General features: G+C 47.2%; 1 protein-coding gene across 2 annotated transcripts in view; it reads left to right on the plus strand.

The window, feature by feature from the left end:
- Nucleotides 1-23,237, plus strand: part of ALS2 (alsin Rho guanine nucleotide exchange factor ALS2) — a 1,262,853-nt gene that overhangs the window by 158,897 nt on the left and 1,080,719 nt on the right. For both annotated transcript variants that reach the window (XM_085648975.1, XM_085648976.1), the window contains exon 4: nt 6,443-7,347. In XM_085648975.1, coding sequence (XP_085505101.1) covers nt 6,443-7,347 — 905 coding nt within the window. The remainder of the gene's footprint in view (nt 1-6,442; nt 7,348-23,237) is intronic.

Raw genomic sequence — 23,237 nt, forward strand, 5'->3', positions numbered from 1 at the left:
AATCTATGAAAGCTCCAATACAGGAGAACTACAGTTACAGGTAAGTAACTTGTTTTGTTTTATTCTTTAGAATATTACACACAAGTACTGCACTAAGAAAATACACTTTATATTTAAAATCCTTTATTTCAACATTCTCACACTGTTGCTTAGTACATAAGTAAACCACACCGAATAGAATTAAAACAGCACGACAATTTCTCTAACAGCAAGAATAGCACAAACATTTCTACCAAGTGTAACAGTTGGGTTTACATGTTACGGTATAACTGACTCGATAGAAGGATATGCAATGGGAGTTAGTTGTGAAGTGCACAACGGGAAAGGGAAAGATACGATGCCAGAGCTAGACAGAGCTTTTGTTCCACAATATTAGCCTAGCCACTGTTGTTAAAAGAAGAGAAATGCAGCAGCTCAGGAAGGACATTGTTGGCCAATGCACCCGAGCCAGTGTTTTGCATCCTGATAGACTGATGGTAGTTGTTGATGAAAATGTCTCCCTGAAAGTACAGGCGGATGCAGCTTCAGTCAGCTGACTTTTCTCTCCCACTGCTCACACTCATTGAACTGTCGGCAGAGTCAACATGGTTCAGATTTACTGAGCCTGTTCACTCTTGAATTAATCCTCATCCTTTCTGATTGAGGTTTATGCAGACATCCAAATCCCACATCCTACAACCTCCTTTCTGAGGACTTTCTGACTAGGGATGTGCTTCTGCGCACATATATTTGCTATGTTTTGTGCTCGTGGGTTGGCTGCTGTGTGATGAGCCACTCAGGGTGTTCCACCCTCTTATATTTTCTTATCCTTTTTTCTCATTTTATTTCGGTGTGAAACGGAAATCGCAAACTAGTTTTTTTGCTGTACAATGTAATGTGAGTGCATGGTAATTTCCCCAAAATGTTCAGAAATTAAGCAAAGAAGCTTTTGAAACCAATAATAAATCATTCATGTAGCAAGTGCAATCTTTTCTTATGCAGTGGCTTTCGCAGAAGAAAAACTTGTTCAAAAAACAGTTTTGTCCGTCTCCGATGACTGAGAAATGATTAGACAGTGTATTAGGGAACAATGTCCCCTCCGAAACCTACAGGTTTCAAACCGTGTCAAAACTGCAAGAAGGAGATGCAGGTCATTTACCTGCAAGAGGTGTGTGTGCCTTTGGTATTTGGTATGCTATCACGACACTTTAGTCTTGCTTCTAGTATGACCTTATGCACCCAAATGCAAAGAAGGACATGTCGGCAAAACTTAAAGTTGCCGAACACAAAAAGAGTTTGCGTTCGAAACACAGGACCCACTCTCGCTCCAAGTTGCAGGTTTGCTCTCAGTTGCGAGGCTGTTCCTGCAAGCAAACTACTTTCAGCTCCAGGGTTTCTGGTAAATTGAATTTGAAGTCCAAACTTAAAAAGAGAAAGCAGGACTCGACCCCTTCTTGCCACTCTAGCTCAAAAGAGAAAGTGTGGGCGTCTGGATGAGCATCGCACCCTTTTGAAGTCCCTGGTTACAGAACTGATTCCTCAGCTTGCCCTGATTTCCCAGGGCTGTTGTTGACCCTGCAGCAGATAGCAGGCTTAAGGGAGCCATGCTGCAAACGTTTGGTGCGATTCCAGGTCCCCTGGTGCCTTTTCAAGCCCCACGGAGCTGATGGGGCCTCTAGTCAGGTTACTGCTGGTGGGTCTCCCCCAACTCCATCAGTCCTCTTGTGATCCAGTACAGGGCCCATACCTACTCCAATACAGAATTCTACGCCAGCCCCTAGAGCCACGCTTGTTCCTGGCATGTTGAACCCAATATTTAGGTCGAATCCTGAACCAACGTCAGCCTAGGCTTGAACTTGACGGATGACGCACTACAAAGTCTTTAAACTGGTTTTGCTACTTGACTCTAGCCAGATGCTTTTATTACGCTGCAAGTAGCAGCACAGGCTCAATTCTCGCTCTATGACCATATACAAGAGAAACTAAAGATCCCGTAGGGCAGTGATGAGGAGGAGGGAATGCTACCCCCTCCCCCCCCCCACCCCTCCGCTATACCGATGAAGCATTATACTTGGATTTACAAAATACAAGTGGCCTAGATGGCTTTCCTGAAAAAAACCTCGACTTTCATCATGGACTAACAGAAAAAAGGGCCTCGTTTGCAGTGGTGGTCCATGAGGCTAGTGCGGTGCTAGTACTTCAGGTTCTTTCAAATGAGACAAAAAAAGCGAACATTCTCTCAGAAATCCAGGGACAATGTCACCTGATGGCTGAATGGTCCAAGCATTGTTCTTGCCCTCCAGTCAGCTGGGCAATAGCTGGTCAACATACACCTGCACCTGTTGATCCAGACATCCTAACCAAACCGCCTTCAATCCGAAGTTCTTCCTGACTAATCCTCCACAGAAGGAATCCAATAGAATTGTCGCATTTTGGCAAAATAATGTTTTCTTCTATAACTTGCTCCTTAAGACTATAAATGTGGTTCGTTTATTGGGCAGGTAGATGCATGCTTTGTGGGCCATGGCCACTGAGATCTTGTGATCTGTCCCAGAAGACCTCCGAGCTTCTTTGGCTCAGACATTACATGCTGGGCAGGATGTTGCGAAATATATAATATGTACATGCCTGGATACTACTGGTATTGGCAGGACTATTGGCACTTGCGTCGTACTTAGAAGATACAGATGTTTAAGATCGACCAGATTTTCTGGCGATGTGCAAGTATCCTTAATGGATATGCCCGTTCAATGGCGAAAGACTCTTCGGGGTGAAAGCAGACTCTGCGTTGGAAATATTGAAAGAAAGTCGAGTCATTGCACGCTCTTGGGGAGTTATTAATGCCAGGAAGACACATTTCCTTGCTGGGGAAATAGGACTTGCTCTAACCAAACCACCATTTTGCCAGCAGTAACAGTACAGTCCAGTTCTTTTCCATCAGTTTCTTTCAGCTTCAGACAGCGGACCCCTAGTAATTCCAGTTTGTATTGGCTCTTCAGGCTGTATTATCAGCATAAGTGGACTCACTGATCTGAATAGAGAAGACTCGAGACAAGTGGAGAGGACCATAACCTTGATTTTTCATCTTTCATTATTACATTCCAGCAGTCAATGTTCCATGAGAGTACATCTCTACAAAAACTCTGACAAGCATTTAGGTCTAGATGAATGCACTAATTAATCCTTAATCTTTTTGTTAAGTCCCTGTCAGAAAGTGTCATCTGGATTCTTTCCACCAAGGTGATCTCATCAGCCAGTTGACAAAAATGGGTCAAATAAGATCGGACATGAGCATTGCTAGATGTCGCACAGTTCCTTTTCTGCAGTGAATTCTTTAGCTGGCCTCTCGACCATCTTAAATGTCCTCTGAAAGGATGGTAATTATTTAGGCATGGATTTGATTCTGCAACAGATGAAGAGCCCAAGCCAACGCTGCCATAGAGACACTGCTAATAAAGTATCCCACATTGGAGCAGTCTGAAACATAATGAGATGGCTGAAAGACAAAGCGGACCAGAAGGGTGTCTAGCAATTCCTTTTAGTTGGATCTCCGGAAGCGCTGAGCGGTGTGAGCCTGGCGCCTGCTTCTGATAGGTGAACAGCTCCCCATCTTCCCTCTGCCACATTATCTTTATCCTCCCAAGAGTCTCCCCTGCTTCCCTGCTTATAGCCCCATGGCAATCTCTTCCCGAGTTCAGTCACCCCTCTTGGGGCACAGTTAGGATTCTCCAGTCAGCCACTCAGTGCTATGCAGTCAGTCACCATTGCAGAGTGCAAGTCGGAACATCCTGCGGTGTGCAGTCGTCGTGACACCCTGTGGAGTGATGTCGGAACACCCTCCAGAGTACAGCCAGGACATCCCGCGGACTGAAGCTACTGTTACCATCTATGGACTGCAGAGAAGACACACGTGGGCTGCAGCGCCCTCGGCCCGGCTGCAGCTCGGATCCTTCGACTGGAATGGGCCCGAGGTGACTGCGGACTGAAGCTTGAGTCTTCAGCTACGACCAGGGCGAGGGACTGAGGTAAAGGCCCCCGTGGGCTAAAGAAGGACGACCTGGGAGCTAAAAAGGGTATCCCGTCGGAAAACCAGGACCCACCATGTGCCTTTTGCAAGCTGAAGTCGGTGGACCCCGCGGAATGCCGATAGGTGCCCGTGGTAGCTCACCTGGCCAGCGGCGGTGAGGTCGCTGTTCATGCTCCGCACAAACTTCAGTGCGGAGTCCCCTCCTCCCTCTGCTCAGCGTCGCAGGGCTGCTGCTGGGCTCTCACTTCCTCCCTGACAGGTCATGTGATAGTGAAACTCACAACCAGGAAGAGCTTGTGAAAGAGGGGCAGCTAATTAAAACAAGTGGGAGGGGTGGGGGTAGTGCGGCCGGGAGCAGGGACACGCAGCGTTTACCTTGCGGGAACGAGCACGATAATTGCTAACACATTGCGCCGCTGCTCGCTCCCGCAAGGGAAACGCCAAATGTGCACGTGTTGCAATTGAAAGCAATGCAAAGCATGCACGTTTTTGGTCAAAAAAGTGAATCGATTCCAAGAGGTCCCCTCCTATGTACCGCATGCGGGCTGCGTAGGCGAGACCTAAAAACGAGTTGGTTATGAATAGGTTTGCAATTAAATTTAAGAAAACTGTCTAATAGAGGACTGTAATATTTTGACTGTCGAAACACATATGTTTGACATTATATATTGTGAGAACTAATTATATGTAACTAAAAAATGGAATTTTGTATTTGGAGTATATATTTGGTGCCCCTCACATTCTTTAAAAAAAAATCTTTTAGTACCTAATAATTGTTTGACTTGTAAATCTCGTTTTAGCAAGTTCTGCTCCTTTGAGGGAAGACTTCTCTGGGTGTGAAATAGACGTGGTTGTAACACTGGTTAAAAGGTTTCCTTAAGTTCCAACTTTAGCGCTTTGTAACTTTTTATTTCTATGTATTTTGAGAAAAATGACCTTGATGAGATCCAATTATACAGATTACCCCCATCATGGAGCTCAGATTCCCCATTATATTTAAAAAGCAGTGACAAAGCCAGTAGGTTTCTCCTTTAAAAGGCATTAGTCAACCTTTTGACTTTGCCAGTGCTTGTGGCAGATGGGCAAAAAAAGATTGTTTCCCATGCCAAAGAGTATTGCAAAAAATGATACAAGAAATGGCTGGCTCCAAAGTGATGACTTGTAAACATTCATGCACACTTTGTGACATGATTCTGTGGTAGCCATATATATTTCCTTTTAATTTATCATTCCTAGATGCCAGAAACCTGTCTTGGAGCAGTCAATTAAATAGTAAAAACTACGCAAAAGTGCATAATCAATAAATAAGGGGCCTGAATGCAAAACTGCAGCTGCTGGGACGTCAGAAAAAAAGAATTGAAACTAAAATAATGACAGGAGAATTGAGCAGCAGAGGAGTGGGAAAGCAACTGAATGCTGCTGAGCGGCATGAAGAAGCATGGAGTGGTGGGGCAATAGAGGAGCTCAGAGGAAAAGGGAAAAATGTTGAGTGAGACAGGAAAGGTGAAGCTAGTGTTGAGCTGGGATAAGGAACATAGAGCGCAAGGGGGGTGTCATGTGGGGAGAGGAAGCAGCACACTGGGGAGAGAACAAGAAAAACACATCGTTTTATGGTTTGCGAAAGGCAAAATAAAAAAGCTGTTTCCTGAATTTAAACAAAGGACAAGTTCAAGTCATCCAATCATAATGGTAACTAAGCTATTCACCAGGGAAGGGAGAAATGTGAGAAGATGGAGAGCCCAGAAAGCCAAGCAGTGATAAGCAATGGGCTTCCCCGTAGGCCAGTGTAAATATTAGTGTTGTCCACAATATGTCAGAGAGTGAATTTTAAAAGTCACCAGTTTGAAAGTGTAAATGCTAAACCAAAAATCATTTTAATTTTAAACTAGCAATACAAAGCATAAATCATTTATGTTAACATAGTAGAAAACGTTTGCGCTGTAGATTGGCCCATTCTCTTTCATCATAAAGTCAAGGAGAGACGAAGTGGCCAAGAGAATAGCTTTAGCTTCACACTATTAGTAACCTTTTAACATGATTGAGAACACACTGAAGGTTAGACCTTTTTTTGAGTGCATTATGAAGTTTACGGGTGGCTGAAAAAGTCACGCCAGGGAGGATGTATTTCTTTAGTGAAAAAAAGTGAGAACTGATGGGGGGGGTGGGCAGCAATAAAGACTGGAATTAATAATAACCTGAGATTAACATTTGGAATAGTAACTAACAAATTAAATGAAGTGATCCTCCAATATTTCAGTAAAAAGACAGAATATCCTCTTTGTCTAGGGAGTTTAACACTCTGTATGCACAAAGACCAAGCCTTCATCCAGCTAAATTGCTCCCAAGCATAACTGATAAAAGAGACACCCTTTTCATAAGTAATAGGGAAGTGTGATCCACATGTTGAAACCATAATTGTCGATGCTCTGCTTTCAGGTGGCGACGTTTACAGCAATGGAAGACTGCCATGGAGGCAGGGCATGAAAGAAGATGGTTCCTCTGGCCCTGTCTTGGAGAAGACTCTAGTTGGACAGCGAGCTGTGTCTGTGGCAGCTGGTAGCTTCCACAGTGGAGTTGTGATGGATGGGGGTATGGTCTACATGTGGGGAGATAATTCTGCTGGCCAGTGTGCGGTTCTTAATCAAACCTATGTCCCTGAACCCATCCCAGTCAGTATATCGGACCAAGAGACAAGGCCCCCACAATGGGTTCGGGTTTTGCAGCTTGCCTGCGGAGAAGAGCACACATTGGCATTGTCCATCAGCAGAGAAATTTGGGCATGGGGCAGTGGCTGCCAGCTTGGCCTCAACACCAACACTTTCCCAGTTGCCAAACCTCAAAAGGTGGAGCACTTGGCAGGGCGCATTGTACTGCAAGTGGCTTGTGGATCTCACCACAGCCTGGCACTTGTCCAGTGCTCCCTTTCCCTGGAAATGAAACCTGTTCCAGAGAGGTGCAACCACTGTAGCCAGCTTCTGATCACGATGACGGACAAGGAAGACCATGTAATCATTTCAGACAGTCACTGCTGCCCATTGGGTGTGGCTTTACTAGATTCCCATCCAACACCTCGTAGCCCCTTGTGCTCTGAGTCCGTTGAGGTGCGAAGTGATTCAACAGAGCAGCACGGAGATGGCCCAGTGTCCCTTATCGAGGGCCTTTCTAAAGAATCCGACATGACTGGTCAGTCCATCAGTGATGATACCAATTCATTTGAGCAGGGAATAAATAGGATTATGAACATCTCACATGTGGTTAATTGCCTGTATCCTGGTAAGGAAGCTGCAGAACACACATCCAATGAAGAACCAGGGAACAGCAAAGTCACAGAGCAGGAGCAGGTAATATACGTTTTACTCTAGTACGTTTATATTGTGTTGTTTTTAGAATTGTAAATGGAAAAAGGCATTATAATTGTAAGGATAATCTTGTGTGTATTTCTTGAGTCTAACTCTCTTTCCTAGTGGATTAATCTATCCACACATTCCTCATCTTTTAAAATATCCTTGTGGTCCTGGTTGAATGTGGATTTTTCTCAGTGGTTAATTTGTAAACAAATAAGTGCTGGGCTCTAGTCAGTAGACAGCTTGCACCAGCCCATTTCTCCTGTTAGCGCCTCCTAAAACAGAACCAACTGCTAACCATGAAAGTGGTAAGAGGATGTGGTATAATGGCTACAGCTGTAGACTTCTGAGCTGCGGGACCAGGTTTGAGTCTCGGCGTCAGCTCAACATCCTGTGATTTTGAGCAAATCACTTAATCTCCCCGTAAATTAATGTGTCCTTAACTGGTGCTCATGAAAAGCGCCGGTGTCGATGATTAAGTACCGGTGCTGAGCACCGGCAACCACTGTCTCAAATTAAACACTGAGTTTTCTATCCCAGTAATGGGTGGTAGGTAATAGTAGGTGGACTCCATTAATGCAGCTGCTAAAGTGTCACAGATGTGATGACACTATTCCATAAAGGTGCCACGTGGTACTCACAATGTAATACTAAAATCAACGATTTGATTTGCTGTTTTCTCAGGGCATTTTCTCAAATTGTTTCATCTTATTGGCAGAGCCATGACACCACCTGGTTTCTGCCCTTTGGGAAATGCAGGAACCATATGGTACTGACCAGACAATATGATAGATGCATCTGGTATCTCAGAATGGATTATGGATCCAGTGTGCTTAAGCTTTTGGCTGTATAATGCAAGCACCTTGGGTCTCAGTCCCATCGCCCCACTCCATGGTTAAAAAAAATGAAAAGAAGCTCTAACTCTTCCTCTTTCTTTTCTAGGTGCTAGAGAAGTAAAGTCAGCAGAATGACTCTCTAGTGCTACTGTCTTTGGCCACTTCAGAAGAATCTCTAGCAAACTTACATTAGCCTCCATTAAAACACGCAGTAGGTTGCTTCAATTTGGGAAGTCATGGAGGTCTCCCGATTCTGTCCCTCCTTCATCAGATGCTGAAGCTGCCACTGTGTCGAGCAATGTCTCACATTTTACCACACCCCTCCAACAGCTTTGGCCCAAGTTTCAGTGATTGTGATGGTTAAATCTTCGAAATTTTCTAACATTTGACTGATTTTAATGGTCTTCTCTCTCTTGACCGCAGACATACAGCTTGGTCCTCAAGGATGGTCTGGGCACATTTTGGATTAGAGGGTTAAAAAAAACAGAAGTACCTAGATGATGCTTCAGGCCTGACACCCTATGTCGCCAAGCTCTGTAGCCTAGTGTGCTATAACCTTTGTTTGCTATAGTTGTAGTTATTGCAGCACAGACACTTGAAATTCTTCTTGCCATGTTAGAGGTGACATCGAATGTTCTCACTGAGATCTTGGATCTGCTAACAGGAGATCACAGCCAGCTATTGCTACCTTCCAATGGTGCTTCTCTAGAAGCAATGTTATCAATGTGGTTGAAACGTCTATTAGCTCCAACCATTGACAAGCAAGCAGGCCAAGAAACATTGTTCTATATTAGTCGACCTGAGGCGTTTGTGATATCCACCTCACTGAGGAACCGAACGTAACACCCCTTTTGCAACACTGGATCCTATAATTACAGTTCTGTTTTCCATGAAATGGAGTCAAAGAATCTTGACTATTGGGACAGAAATATTTTTTGCATAAGGGAATTTAGCTCTTCTTGCGATCAATTCTGCTTGCGTCCCTAATAGACTCCCAAGCCTCAGTCACTTGTGGCAAAGGCTTTAAGCAGCATCTGTTAAATGGTAATGAAGAATCTAAACATGCCTTATACTGCTCTCTTGATGTTCTTAATACTGCTTGCTTTAAGGTCATGTGATAGTAAACCTTATGCATTTACTTAAAGAGAAACAAACTAAACTAGTTGATTTGACTCCTCCACCATATCTTGCATGGCATAGTGTAAGGGGTTGAAAACCTGGAAATCCAAGTGAAAATCCTTTTCACATGGATTGCTGTGTTTTTTATCTTGTGCTCATGACAAGAAGCACAGTATGAAAACATAGGCTGATACTCTGAAAGATGTAGGTCTTGAGAGAAAGCATAAGTACTCTGGGCTTCATTACAGGCCTTTGGGGAGACACTATCACCATCATTGTGTGTTTGTCAGTCTTTTGATAGCAATTATGTCAGTGACAATAGCTTCAAAACTTCAGTTCTCTAGACAACACCCACAACAGCAAGGAACTCTTCAGCATCGTCAGGGAGCTCTCCAACCCCAGCGCCAGCAACAACGACATCACGCCCTCACAAGACCTCTGCGACTCACTGGCCCTGTTCTTCCACAACAAAATCGCCGACATTCACAACAGCTTCGGCCCCCAGACCACGCACCCCACCACCGAACCCACACCCGCCACCACCACCCTCCGCGCCTGGAACCCCGTGAGCACAGAAGACACCATCCGCACGATGAACACCATCCACTCCGGCTCCCCATCCGACCCCTGTCCACACCACATCTTTAACAAAGCCGACGCCATCATCGCCCCCCAACTGCGGAACATCATCAACAACTCCTTCGCATCCGCCACCTTCCCGGAGAGCTGGAAACACGCAGAAATCAGCGCCCTCCTGAAGAAACCTACCGCAGACCCCACCGACCTCAAGAACTTTCGCCCCATCTCGCTCCTCCCCTTCCCCGCGAAAGTCATCGAGAAGACCGTCAACAAGCAGCTGACTGCATTCCTCGAAACCAACGGCTCCCTCGACCCTTCACAGTCTGGCTTCCAAGCGAATCACAGCACCGAAACCGCCCTCATCGCGGCCACCGACGACATCAGGGCCCTGCTTGACAACGGGGAGACTGCCGCCCTCATCCTCCTCGACCTCTCGGCCGCATTCGATACAGTCTGCCACCGCACCCTAACCACTCGCCTCCACAACGCCGGAATTCGAGAGGGAGCTCTAGACTGGATCACCTCCTTCCTCTCAGAGAGAACACAGAGAGTCCGCCTCTCCCCCTTCCAATCATCGCCCACCAAGATCATCTGTGGCGTCCCGCAAGGATCCTCACTCAACCCCACCCTCTTCAACGTCTACATGAGCCCCCTCGCAGCAATCGCTTGCCAACACAACCTTAACATCATTTCCTACGCTGACGACACCCAACTGATCCTCTCGCTCACCAACGACCCCGCCACCGCCAGAGCCAACCTCCAAGAAGGAATGAAAGAAGTCGCGGAATGGATGAAACTCAGCCGCCTGAAACTGAACTCGGACAAGACGGAAGTCCTCATCCTCGGATCATCCCCCTCCACATGGGACGACTCCTGGTGGCCCCCGGAACTGGGCACCGCCCCCAAGCCTACGGACCACGCACGCAACCTGGGCTTCATCCTGGACTCCTCCCTCACGATGACCAAGCAAGTCAACGCCGTCACGTCCTCCTGTTTCAACACCCTGCGCATGCTCCGCAAGATCTTCCGATGGATCCCCACCGAAACCAGGAAGACGGTCACCCAGGCCCTCGTCATCAGCTGTTTGGACTACGGGAACGCCCTCTACGCGGGATCCACGGCCAAACTACAGAAGAAACTGCAACGCATACAGAACGCTTCAGCACGTCTCACCCTGGACATCCCCCGTCACAGCCACATCTCCGCCCACCTGAGAGACCTGCACTGGCTCCCGGTCAGCAAGAGAATCACATTCAGACTCCTCACCCACGCACACAAGGCCCTCCACGACGCGGGCCCCACCTACCTCAACGACCGCCTCACGTTCTACACACCCACCCGCCAGCTCCGATGCGCCAGCCTCGCCCTCGCCACCGTCCCACGGATCCGCAGAACCACCACAGGAGGAAGATCCTTCTCCTACCTGGCTGCCAAGACATGGAACTCCCTCCCCACCCACCTTCGACTGACCCAGGACCATCTCACGTTCAGGAAATTACTCAAGACCTGGCTCTTCGAGTTGTAGCATCACCCCCTCCCCCAGCGCCTTGAGACCCTCCGGGTGAGTAGCGCGCTCTATAAATACCAATGATTGATTGATTGAAAATTAAGGAGAGGAAGAGGAGTGTAATAATGCCGTAGGGAAGATGACTGCCAGAATGATACAAGGAGCCCATCAACCTCTATCCTTAGATAAAAACAATGATCTTCTCACTCGGTCTTCGCGGTTACCCACTTTGTTATGAGTGCGCATTGCAATTTACCTTGAAGATTAGCAGAAAATAATAAAACTGATGTGGCTATTTACTACTATGAGAGGGGGTTGCACTGTGAAGATGAACAATCTGCTTTCAAATATACCAAGTAATTTCATGTCATCCATCTGACAAAGTCCTTCTGTTACAGTAGATGCAGGTGAGAAAGTGAGTGCAAAGGGGAATACATTGTATTATTATTTGAGGTGTGCAACTGTCCACTTCAAGGAATAATCCCAACCCTTGTCAGGAAGTGCCCTGGATGTCACTAAATTATCCTGGATTCAACCACCTAGTAGCTATGTGTAAAGTAGCAATGTGTAAAGTATGTATGCAGTGTCAAACCAGTAATAAACTGAATTTGAAAACTAGAGTGCATTTTAATGAACAAAGTGACACTAAAATTACAATAATCAAAGAAGCGGAACCGGGGATATACATTTTTAAAGTTTTAAGTAAAAATAGCACAGCAAATGCCAATGATAATCAGTGGTTGCTGTAGCCCGGGTCCTAGACTTAATTTGAGGCAGACTGCAAGGGGGAGCGCGTTGGATACACCAACTAGGTTTGTTCTGCTTAAAGATTTAACCTTCTGACTTAGAAATGTACTCCTGTGGTTGACTGGAACTTAAAAGACGTGGGGCCATATGTAGGTAAAACGTGTTTTGCGATTCTTAAATTGTGATTTTTAGAGAATCGCAATTAGAGAATCGCAAAACGCAATGTAGGTAGGATTAGCCAAATATTTTGCGAATCCCACATATTCCTTATTTGCAAATCGCAAATTGAGAGTCGCAAATAAGGAATACCTTGCCATTCATTCCTATGGGCTAGAAGGCCCATAGGAATGAATAGGAAGTCATTCTCAATTTGCGATTCTCAATTAGAGAATCGCAAATTGAGAATGCAATTTCAAGGTTGCAAGGGTGTCAATAGGACACCCTTTTGCACCCCTGAAATATACATGTGTGCTATTCCTTATTTTGCGTGTGGGTTTTTGTGTGCTACATAGCACACTGCCCAAATTGCGATCACAAACGCTGAAATTCTGCGAATTTCAGCATTAGTGATTGCAATTTGGCTTCCTACATATGGCCCTAAGGCCCCAGGACATCAGGGAAGGCAATTAGAGCATCGCATGTTGTCAGGCAAAGGTCAAAAGCAAGGTCCAGCCCAGTTCCAGCTGTCACTGGTCAGCTGGACACTTGCAGGAAAAAGGCTCTTACAGCTTGTTGTCTCCCTGTAGCCATACAGGAGGCCAGCCATCTGTCACTTGGAGTCCACTCATTAGTTCTGGGTACAAGATGGAGGGGGTCCAGTCCTTCATGATTCCTTTCAGCTCACAGACAGCAGATTCGTCCCTTTGCTGATCTTTCTCAGGTCCATAAAATGTTCTGAAGAGGGTGGCATGGGTTGCCACATTTATACCTTGTGCTAGCTAGTAATTAGGGTGACTCCTGGCCTCTCCCTAACCAATGAGGTAAAAGTTCTGGGCCAGCTCTACTCACTTATTCAGTAGTTTCTGTTTGTCTTGCTGCAAACAGGTCCAAAATGCAATGTGTCAGGGCATTTTCAAGATGGTAAAATTCTTCAGCGACATTAAACTTGGGCCATAAGGGGATTTGTGTGGGTAGTGTGCTATGATTGTTTTACTGTCCTCCCACATCTAACACTAAATTCCTGTGTGAGGCAGACACAACAGAGCTAGAGACCGAAGTATGGTAGGACAAAAGCAGGGTCCTTCAGAAACCAGACAGGTGATTCACAAGAAATACTAAGATTGGAGAGGTACGATCTCCATCAAGGCCTGATATAGCCCCTTTATAGACCTGTTATTGGAAGACAAGAAACAAGAAGCTAAGGTGATCCTTTGAGAAAAGTAAAGGGCTTTTGTGGCTGCCTTCCCCTCTTCTGGAGGATGTAAGCATGGTTTTCACCAGCTCATTGAAGAGTCGCGCAGGTACAGGTGGCTCCAAGGTATTTTTCTTCAGGCCCAGAAGTCCTGAATTTTGGATATGTTGTCCGATGTTCAGGCCTTCCTATTTAAGAGCAAAAACAACAGTTGATGGACAGAATGCAGAACAATGTCATACATTCACCCCAGTACCGAGATCTGGGCCTAAATCCATTGTTTTTTTGCTCACCATGGCATTCTAGTTTGAACCTAGCCATATGCAAATCAGTCTTGACCCTGTGTCAAATGGGAACAGTCCAGCCCGAACTGCCAAGCCAGGTCCTCCCTGGACTGGAAACATGCATCCTAGGACCGGTTTTGGGTGTTTCACCCCTCTTCAGCAAGGATAGCTTGATTTCAGTGGCATGGAGAGCACGGGCCCCACGTCTGAACATACCCGTCCCACTCGGGGTGACAAAAGCAAAAACAACAGTTGATGGACAGAATGCAGAACAATGTCATACATTCACCCCAGTACAGAGATCTGGGCCTAAATCCATCGTTTTTTTGCTCACCATGCCTTTCCAGTTTGAACCCAGCCATATGCAAATCAGTCTTGACCCTGTGCCACATGGGAACAGTCCAGCCCGAACTGCCAAGCCAGGTCCTCCCTGGACTGGAAACAAGCATCCTAGGACCGGTTTCGGGGTTTCACCCCTCTTCAGCCAGGATAGCTTGATTCCAGTGGCCTGCTATTTAAGAAGCATGATGCCCTCCAATATAAGAAATATTTAGATACAGACTGGGCACTCGGAAAACATTGCCAATGCAGTCTATGGCCCTTCTGGTGTTCCAGGAGGATTATAGGCAGATATGTCCACCAGAGATGGTGCGATATTTCGCCCTGTAGTACCATACTACCCATTGACCAAAAAAGGAGAAACTAATGTGTTACTAGGAGAAGTTGAGAGGGCTTCCATGGCTCCTACTGGCTCTACCGTGAACGTAATGCATTGATTTTTGCCAACTTGCAGGAGGGGCAGTTCTAATCCGGCATTTTGGGTATGCTATTTCATGTCAGATCCCTATTTGTAAAGCATATCAACGATGCCCTCCAACAAATAAAATCTGATATCGATACAGCTGATCCTTTAGGATGCTACAACAGTGACACCTGCAATCTTTCCATGGTTCCAGGGGAAGAAGCTAGACTTCTTTTTATGGAGGAAACTAGGCTTACTGCTATCATCTGTATCCAGTTCCACAACTGACTTCTAGAAAGGAGAAAATCTATACTTGCATGTAGGTGTAATATGTGAGGGCACATTTTACTACTTTCTTTGTTAATTGAGACCTTAGATCGGTCAACTTCAAAGAGCCGAAAATGCCAGGTTTAGACTGATAAAGGACCTTTATAAGAAAGACCTGGTCTCTCCTGCAAGATGCTCTCTGCTCTAGTTGCCAGTTAGTGAAAGAATTAACTACAATTAAACCCATAGGTTTTAGACACCGAAATTAGCAAAATCTACCTGAGGGTTTCAGAGATAATAGACTTCTAAGTGAAATGTAAATCTCAGCTTTTTAGTCATGCCCAAACAAGCTTTGGTAACCGTAAAGTTTGGAGACTTTCTAAAACTTTTAGACAGTTGTGTTCAACTACTTGGTCCTGGACTGGGCAACCAATTTCGACAGAGAGGAAGTCGGGGCCAAAACGGAATATTAGGATGGTTACCTGGTCACCAAAGCAGTCTCAAGTCCAGTTCCACACTTTAAGCACGGACCAGATAGACTTCAGTGGAGTGGTCCTGATGCTGATGATACAGGATTGTGTAGGATGTTGAGAGTCCTGTGCGATTGACAAGAGGCTTCCTTGGGTTATTCCATGGTTCAGGTAGGGCGACTTTGGCCACAGGGGTTGATGGCCCTTGAAGTCTTCTTTGGTCCAACAGAAGTCCAGTTATGACTGGCCCACTGGTCTCCAATCATAGCAGGTCCAGAGGTGCTACTTCAGCTGTTATAGCCCTGTTGCTGGAAGAGGAAGTCAGCTGACTGACTCTTGGAGTTCAGCTTTTCTATCTGGGTTCTGGAACAACTTTTCCATGAGCCAGGCACCACAGGCACAGTTCTTCCTTTACTAGCCCAAGGAACATCAGTTGCAGTCCAGGGATTGGTGCAGGCTCTCTAGCCAAGGCCATGGGTCAGTAGGACAGTCCTTCTTCGGTCATCTCTCCAGTCCCGATGAGATCTGAGGTCTGGGTGCCAGGAGTGCCATATTTATGCCCAGAAAGTACCCTCAGAAGATGAAGCGGACACTAGTGAATGGGCTACCAGGTTCCTCCCACCTTAAAACAACTTCTGTCTGTGTGTGGCATCTTAGCTATCTCAGAGTCCACTATTCTGCCCACTCTCAAGATGTCTGAACCCCCTCCCTTGGTGTGGGGAGCTTGGTAGCTCACCCTAGAGGTGTGACTACCTTAGGTCTATACGCCCACGGGAAAATGGGCTTGGCAACTGGTTTCCCCTCTCTTTTTCCACCGCCAGCCCATCTACATGAACAAAGAAGCAGCCCCCCTCAAGTGTGGTTGCCCTTTGCCGATCAAAGGTGGCTCTCCCTTTGAAGCTCCCGTTTTTGGTCAACACCCTGTATGGCTTGCTGCCAGGGGGACGTAACACCTATCTCTACGGTAGGCCAGTATTGTTCCTGTGCTTGGGTGTCGTTCACACTGGTGGATGGCTACCAAAATAACTGCAAAAACCAAAGGAAATGATGGACGGAGTGTTGAACATTGCAATCACTCACCCCCAGTCAACTGATCTGGGTTTAATCCATCACCGTTCTTTAGCCCACTCTGCCACCCCAGTTCAGACATGGCCATATGCAAATCAGTCTGACCCTGTGCCTCATGGGAACAGTCCAGCCCGAACTGCCAAGCCATGTCTTCCCTGGACCGGAAACAAGCTTCCTAGGACCGGTTTCCTGGCATTTCAGCCGTCTCTTTAGCCTGGCTTGCTTGAATCCAGTGGCAAAGTGAGCAAGGGACTCACGTCTGAGCATACCCTGCCAACTTATGGCGAACAAAGCAAAACCAAAGGAAATGATGGACGGAGTGTTGAACATTGCAAGCACTCACCCCCAGTCAACTGATCTTAAAGGTGACATTAAATTCGACCTGGGCATCAAGTCGGGTTTGATGCCGTGAATAATTTAATACCTTGAAAGTACCAATTTTTAATCCCATTCAGAAGTTTGCACAGCTAAGTGGTTAGTTTATAACCCTGCGCTCCCCAATGGGGCTACCTACCCTTCCACTGTAATAAGACAATTTGGGATTTTACTGTCAGGACATATGAAAATATATGCCCTACTTAATAATATACAACACCCTGCCTTAGGGATATATATATCCTATCGAGTTCAAATACAGGGTTTTAAATATTATTAAGTAGAACATATATTTTCATATGTCCTGACACTAAAAGCCCAAATTACTTACTGGCGGTTGCCAGTAAGTAGTTATAGTTAGGACCTTGTTTCTATTTAAAAAGCGTTTTTTCTTTTGCCAATATCTTTGGCGCTGTTTGACTAATCTTTGCGAAATTTTCAAAACTAATTGCCCTCTCACTTCAGCTGCTATGTTGAACGTTTTCGGGTTGATTTGTTAAGGGAGGGCTGAGAAAAAGTGGGAGTCCCAAAATGCTTTTTCTCCAAGGTAATTTACATAGGAAACTTTAGATACAGCTACAGCCCGAACTGCTGATCGGTATTACACCAAATTTTGCAAAGAGGTAGCTCTTGGTCCAGAGTGCACTCTTTTTGTTAAATTGTGTAAATCCGTTCAGTAGTTCCTGAGAAATTTAAAGATTTCTCACATATCCATATATTGACAAAAAAGATCCACAAGCCCTTCCAATCGCGAGCCTGCAATCTGATTGTCTGCCAACAGTTCCAATCAGGAAGTGTTTGCAGCCATCTTGTGACTTGGTTGAACCGAGTCACAAGAAAAAAAGTTAAAATCATGAAGAGGTGGCAGGGTAGAAACACCCTGACCCCATAGGTCTGCCCAGGGCCATAAAAGCATAAAAAAAAAAAAAAAATCACCGGGAGTCGTGTTGGGTCTGTGAATCCTGCCTAAAATGTAAAAAAAAAAAAAACGAAGCACAGTCTCCTGCGCTTCGTTTTCTTTAAATCCCAGGGTGGGCCTGGTCCCGGGATCAATGTCAAAATGAGATGCGGCTCCAAGCAGCCATGGGGACCGCCACTTCCCAGGGGCTTTGTTTATAAAATGCCCCAAACATTATGCTCCAAAACATTTTTTCGAAGTAATTCGCAACAGCCCTCATATTTCGCTTTCTCTGACATGTTACGCGTCTCGTGAATTATGCTTTCTTTCTTCACTCTTTATTCAGTAGCAGCTTATTAAAAAATTAACAAACTACGTTTCCCATGAACCCTAGGGACAGGTAGTAAAGAAAACACATGGCAGCAGCCATTCAAGTCCATGTAACAATGTCCAGTCAGGTGCCTTTGAGCCCAACATAGTTCTCTGGCAATGTCCCTTCGCCCTCTTTCTTTGTGTGAAGTCAGCTCTTGGAACATCTTCAGGCATCCTGTTTGTTAGCATCAGATCCTGCAAAAAAAAGAGAAATATTACCACTTGCACCTCGACTGAATCAGTCTGCAAGAATAAACATCAACGCAACATAGCACAGCAGGTCAAAGACACCCATGCAACCCCATGTATGTAAACAACATTACTTACTGCAGAACGGGGAGGGGTGACTCTTCTTGGACCCTAGGGTGGGATAACCTTCGCCTCCGAATCCTTAATTGAATTGAAACTTTCCGTTACGTTAGCTAGGAAATTTTTCATTCTGTGTCAGGACTGGAGGCGAGGATTCAAAGCTTGCTCACAACGCGGTGAACCATGTTCAGCACCGGCTTGAAATAAAATCTCTTAAATGTGGAGTCCGAAGACCAGTCTGCCGCATTGAGGATAGCACCCAAGCCGAAGAGGCCACCGCCCCTCGAGCTGAATGAGCTCCGAACTGACGAAGGTTGATGCCTGCCTCCTGCATCACCCATCTGAACCAGCTAGCAATAGTCGGTGATGACACGCCTTAAAAGGTTTCCTAAGTGCAATGAGCAGTTGACGTTCTCCCGGAGGGCAGAATTCGTCCGTCATCTCTTCATATGCCTTGAGGCATCTTACGACACACAATTTGGGAGAATCCAGAAATTCCGGATAAGAAATCACCCTGGTATGGCATTTCGTGCGTCTGCGAAGGGTGAAGGTCACGCCATCCTGAGTAAACATCCTGCTAGTGATGTCCAAAGCCCTGACGTCAGAAATTCGTCTGCAGTATATGAGGCAGAGGAGCATGGCTAACACTGCAGAAAGCTCCTTCCTGGAGAGGTACCGATTTGGTTGCCAAGACAGAAATAGGTTGAGGACTTGCTTGACATCCCAGAGTGCCGAGTAACGAGGCTCGGGGGTAGAGAGAGTTGAATGCCACGTAGCAATCTGCAGACCATCGGGTGTGCACCCATAGCCATGTTATTAACTGGCACATGCCCACATGAAATGGCAGAATAAAAGGTGTTTATTGACCAGTAAGCCAGGCCCTTGGCGACCAGTTTTGCCAAAAAATTCACGACATGCACAACGTCTGCGACCAGGGGATCAAAACCCCGTTGCAACCACCAACGGGACCATCTGCCCCAAGCGGATCTGTACCTGTTGATGGTGCTATCCCCCCAAGCCTTGGAGATGAAGGATTCAGCCTCCTGTGAAAGGCCTGGGACTTCCCATCTTCCCCTGAAATCCGCCACGCCATGAGCCGCAGCGAGTTCACCAAAACTAGAGGATGTGGAACTTCATCGGGACTCAAGAGGAACGTCGGAAAGTGGGGGGAGTAGGATTGGAGAATCCCACGAAAGTTTCAGTAGAACTGGAAACCAGACTTGCGATCTCCAGAGGGGAGTTATCAGAACAAGATCCGACGACTGTCTGCAGATCTGGGCCGTTACCCTCGTGATCATCGCGAAGGGTGGGAAAGCGTACCCCTTTTCAAAGCTCCAGTCCTGGAGGAATGCGTCTGTGGCTACCGCCGAGGGATCTGGCTTCCAGCTGAAGAACCGGGGCAGCTGGTGGTCCAATCACGAGACGAACAGGTCCACTGAGAAAGGACCCCAGCGGTCGTTCAGCATTGCAAAAAGGCCCTGGTCGAGCATCCAGAGAATGTATTCTCTGAAATTCCGCCACCTGTTTGTCGTGCCCTGGAAGGTACTCCGCAGTGCCTGAAACCTGGCTCTCCAGGCAGTATTGCCAGAAACTTGTAGCTAAGTCCGTGAGGGCTTTGGATCTTGTCCCTCCTAGGTGATTTATATACCATACTGCTGAGATTTTGTCCATCTTGAGGAGGACACATGATTGCACCGAGTTCCTCGTCCAACAGCGGACAGCAAAGGATCCCTCCAAAAGTTTCAAACAATTGATATGTAACTTCTGTTCGTTGGGAGACCTCAATCGTCCCGTAGAGAGGTTTCCGCACCTGGCACCTCAGCCTAACCTGCTGGCGTCGGACTCTATGATCAGATCTGGTGCAGAGCCAAAAATCGCACGCCCGTTCCAGGCCTCCATGTGGTCCAGACACCACTGGATCTCATCCCGGGCCTCGTTGGACAGGGAAACCTTGTGGGAGTAAGGGTAACCCTTGCGTAAGAAGTATGCCTTTAGGCGCTGAAGGGCCTGGTAGAGGAGTGGGCCCGGGAAGATGGCTTGGATTGACGCCGAAAGGAGGCCCACTACCCGAGCTAGTTGCCTGAGGGCCACCTGTTGCCTGGAAAGCACATGCCTCAGTTTGGGTCGGATCTTGGTCACTTTCCTGGAGGGAAGGCTCAGGGTGGAAGAAGCGGAGCCTATTACGAATCCTAGGAAGGTAATGGACTGCGCGGGTCCCAACAGAGATTTCTTCTCGTTCACCACAAATCCTAAATTCTGATGCAATTCCACCGCCATCTGACGCTGGGCCGAAAGCTGGTAAGGTCAAAAGTTCATCAGGAGGAGATCGTCCAGGTACACGATCATCCGAATGCCTCGAGCTCTCAGGAACTCCACCAATGGCTTGAGGACCTTGGTAAAACACCAGGGAGCCGAGGAAAGTCCGACTGGAAGAGCGGAAAACTCGTACATTTGATGGCAGCAGACAAACTGGAGGAAGCTCCTGTGTGGAGGAAAGATTGGGATTACCAAATAGGAATCCTTGAGGTCTAAAAGAACCATCCAATCATGAGGCCGCAAGACATCCAGGAGGAGATGGATCCCCTCCATCTTGAAGTGGCGGTAGACCAACCACTCGTTGAATTTGCTTAGATTGATTACAGGCCTCCGTCCCCCATCAGTCTTGTCGACCAAAAATATATTGCTTAAGAAGCCTCGAGGATAGGGAGATAGCGCCCTTGTGGAGGAGGGATGCGACTTCCTCGTCCACAAGGGCGGCCTCTTGAAGTGAAAACTGAATGGTCCGGGGTCTGGAAATCGGAACTGGTTCCCCTACAAACTCTATGTGGAACCCCTGTATCGTCTGCAGAACCCACACGTCCCGCGTGATGGAAATCCAGGCCTGGGTGAAATTCGCCAGCCACCCCCCTATTTTTAGATGGGAAAAAGGGAGAACACTCACCGGGGCTTAAGGTGGTTGCTCCTCCTCTGTAGCCTCTACCCTTGCCGTGACGGCCTCTGGCCGGGTAGAAATTCCCGAAACTGGACTGATCCTGATCCTAGTACTGGTTGGAGCCTTGTCCCCTTTGCGCACCCCGGTGGGGATGGCGAGCGGCCCCTGCCTCGGCCAGCCCCGTGAAAAACACGAGGAAACACTCTTTTTATAGTGGTCTGAGCTTTATCTAATAAGGTGAAAGTGTTGACAAACTTTCCGAGCTCTTTTACAAAAGGCTCGCCAAAGAGTCCTCCCTGGGCAATTTCGGGTCGATCTTAATTAGAAGGGAGCGGTGGCATTCGGTGGAAAGGGCACAATTCTCATTGCCCAAAAATATAATGGCCCTCTGGGCCCAACCTGAAAGGGTTTCCCGGGAAATCATGGAGCCAGATTCTTTGGCCTTCTCGGCCATGTCCAGTATCTTTGTCATGGGGCCTAGGGCATCCAGGAACTTGTCCTGGCATGCCCTCCATGACCTGTCAATGCCCTTCTTAGGCTCCCTAGCAAATTTCTGCAAAAAAGTCACCATGCGGGGATCAATCGCTGGGGTAAGGGCCACCTTCCCCTCCAGGGACAGGCGGGGGCACTCCACCCACATGCAATTGCGGGCCTCCTTCTCAAGGGGTCTACGTATGCGCCCTGCCGCATAGCTAGCTACCTTATTGGCGGAGGCCCACTCTGATGAGCGTGGGTGGACAATGTTGTCAGGGTCGAGCATGTCTGACGTACTCTGAGGGGCCTGAGAAGGCCGGGATGGAAGCCAGTGTCTGGACGGACCTGGTTCCTCATCTGCAGCTCCTGCCGCCTTAGGGTCAGTGGGAGGGTCAGATGGCGGGGGAGGGAGGGAGTTACCTGCCGGTAGGGTAGGTTAACTATCCAGGAAAGCCAAACGCGTCCAGATCCACTCCAGAATCTCGGGACTTTAGAAGGTGGTGAACTCTGGGCTTCTGGGCCCTCGGGGACTGCTGGCGTAGCCGGGACTTGAGGTGTAAGCCTATCAAGGGCCTGAGCGATCTGGCGGGAGAGCCTCTCCTCTAACGGAGTCATGGCTTCCTCTACTGCTTTATAGATAGAGGTGTTGACAGCCTCGTAGAAGGCATCACCCCAGGGGAGATCAGCCAGAGGGTCCTCCTCTTCATACTCTTCATGGTATTCCAACCATGGAAATTGGAGGTCAGAGGCCTACGTTAAAGGGGTGTCTTGGCCTCAGCACACCCGGCCTCACAAGTTTTCAAGGGCTGGGTGTCAGCCTAAGATATTCTAGTGGATTCTCCGCAACTCAATGGGGTGTTCTAGCCCCAGGGACACATACAAGCTGGTGAGTAAAAGAATAGAGTGGGCGTAATCGTCCCCATCTTAAGGAAGCCGGTCTGGGTAGTGTCCCAAAAACGAGGCCTTCAGGCCAATACAGACCCAACAGGGCGTTCAATGAGCAAAAATCATCAATACAGACTCTGGTCCTCAAGCAGGGAACAAAGTGTTAGTGGAAAAACCAAGCAGCGGCTGCTTTAAGCTATAATTAGCAGTCCGGCCGCGTACGGACCCAGACGGGCATCTCCCTAGACCGTATCACTGACAGGAATGTGCACGCTGCTTGACCTCACAAGAATGCGAGAAATGCTAGCAGCGCATTGCCCTCCGCACCGTCTCTCACACCCTCTTGCGGTGGGAGGTCTCCGGGACCCAGTGATGCCACCAGCACACAGCGTAGGAGCGAGAGCGCTCCTGCGGTGTTCAACAAGAAAAACGGCACCCAGGAACGAACGCGAAAGAGCTAGCAATCGCAACAATTAAGTATGTAAATAATGATCGACGAGTGCGGACAAACGCGCGAACATCAGACAAGCATATTTAAATACACAGCAATAGCCACTACGTTAGGCAAAACGTCAATAACATGATGAAAGTGACATACATGATATAATTCAAAATTATGTAAACCAAACAGCAAATCGACTGAAGGGTACTTAATTTTCTGCGTAGCAGCGA

The sequence above is a fragment of the Triturus cristatus genome, chromosome 3_2, assembly GCF_964204655.1.
Source record: "Triturus cristatus chromosome 3_2, aTriCri1.1, whole genome shotgun sequence".
NCBI lineage: Eukaryota > Metazoa > Chordata > Amphibia > Caudata > Salamandridae > Triturus > Triturus cristatus.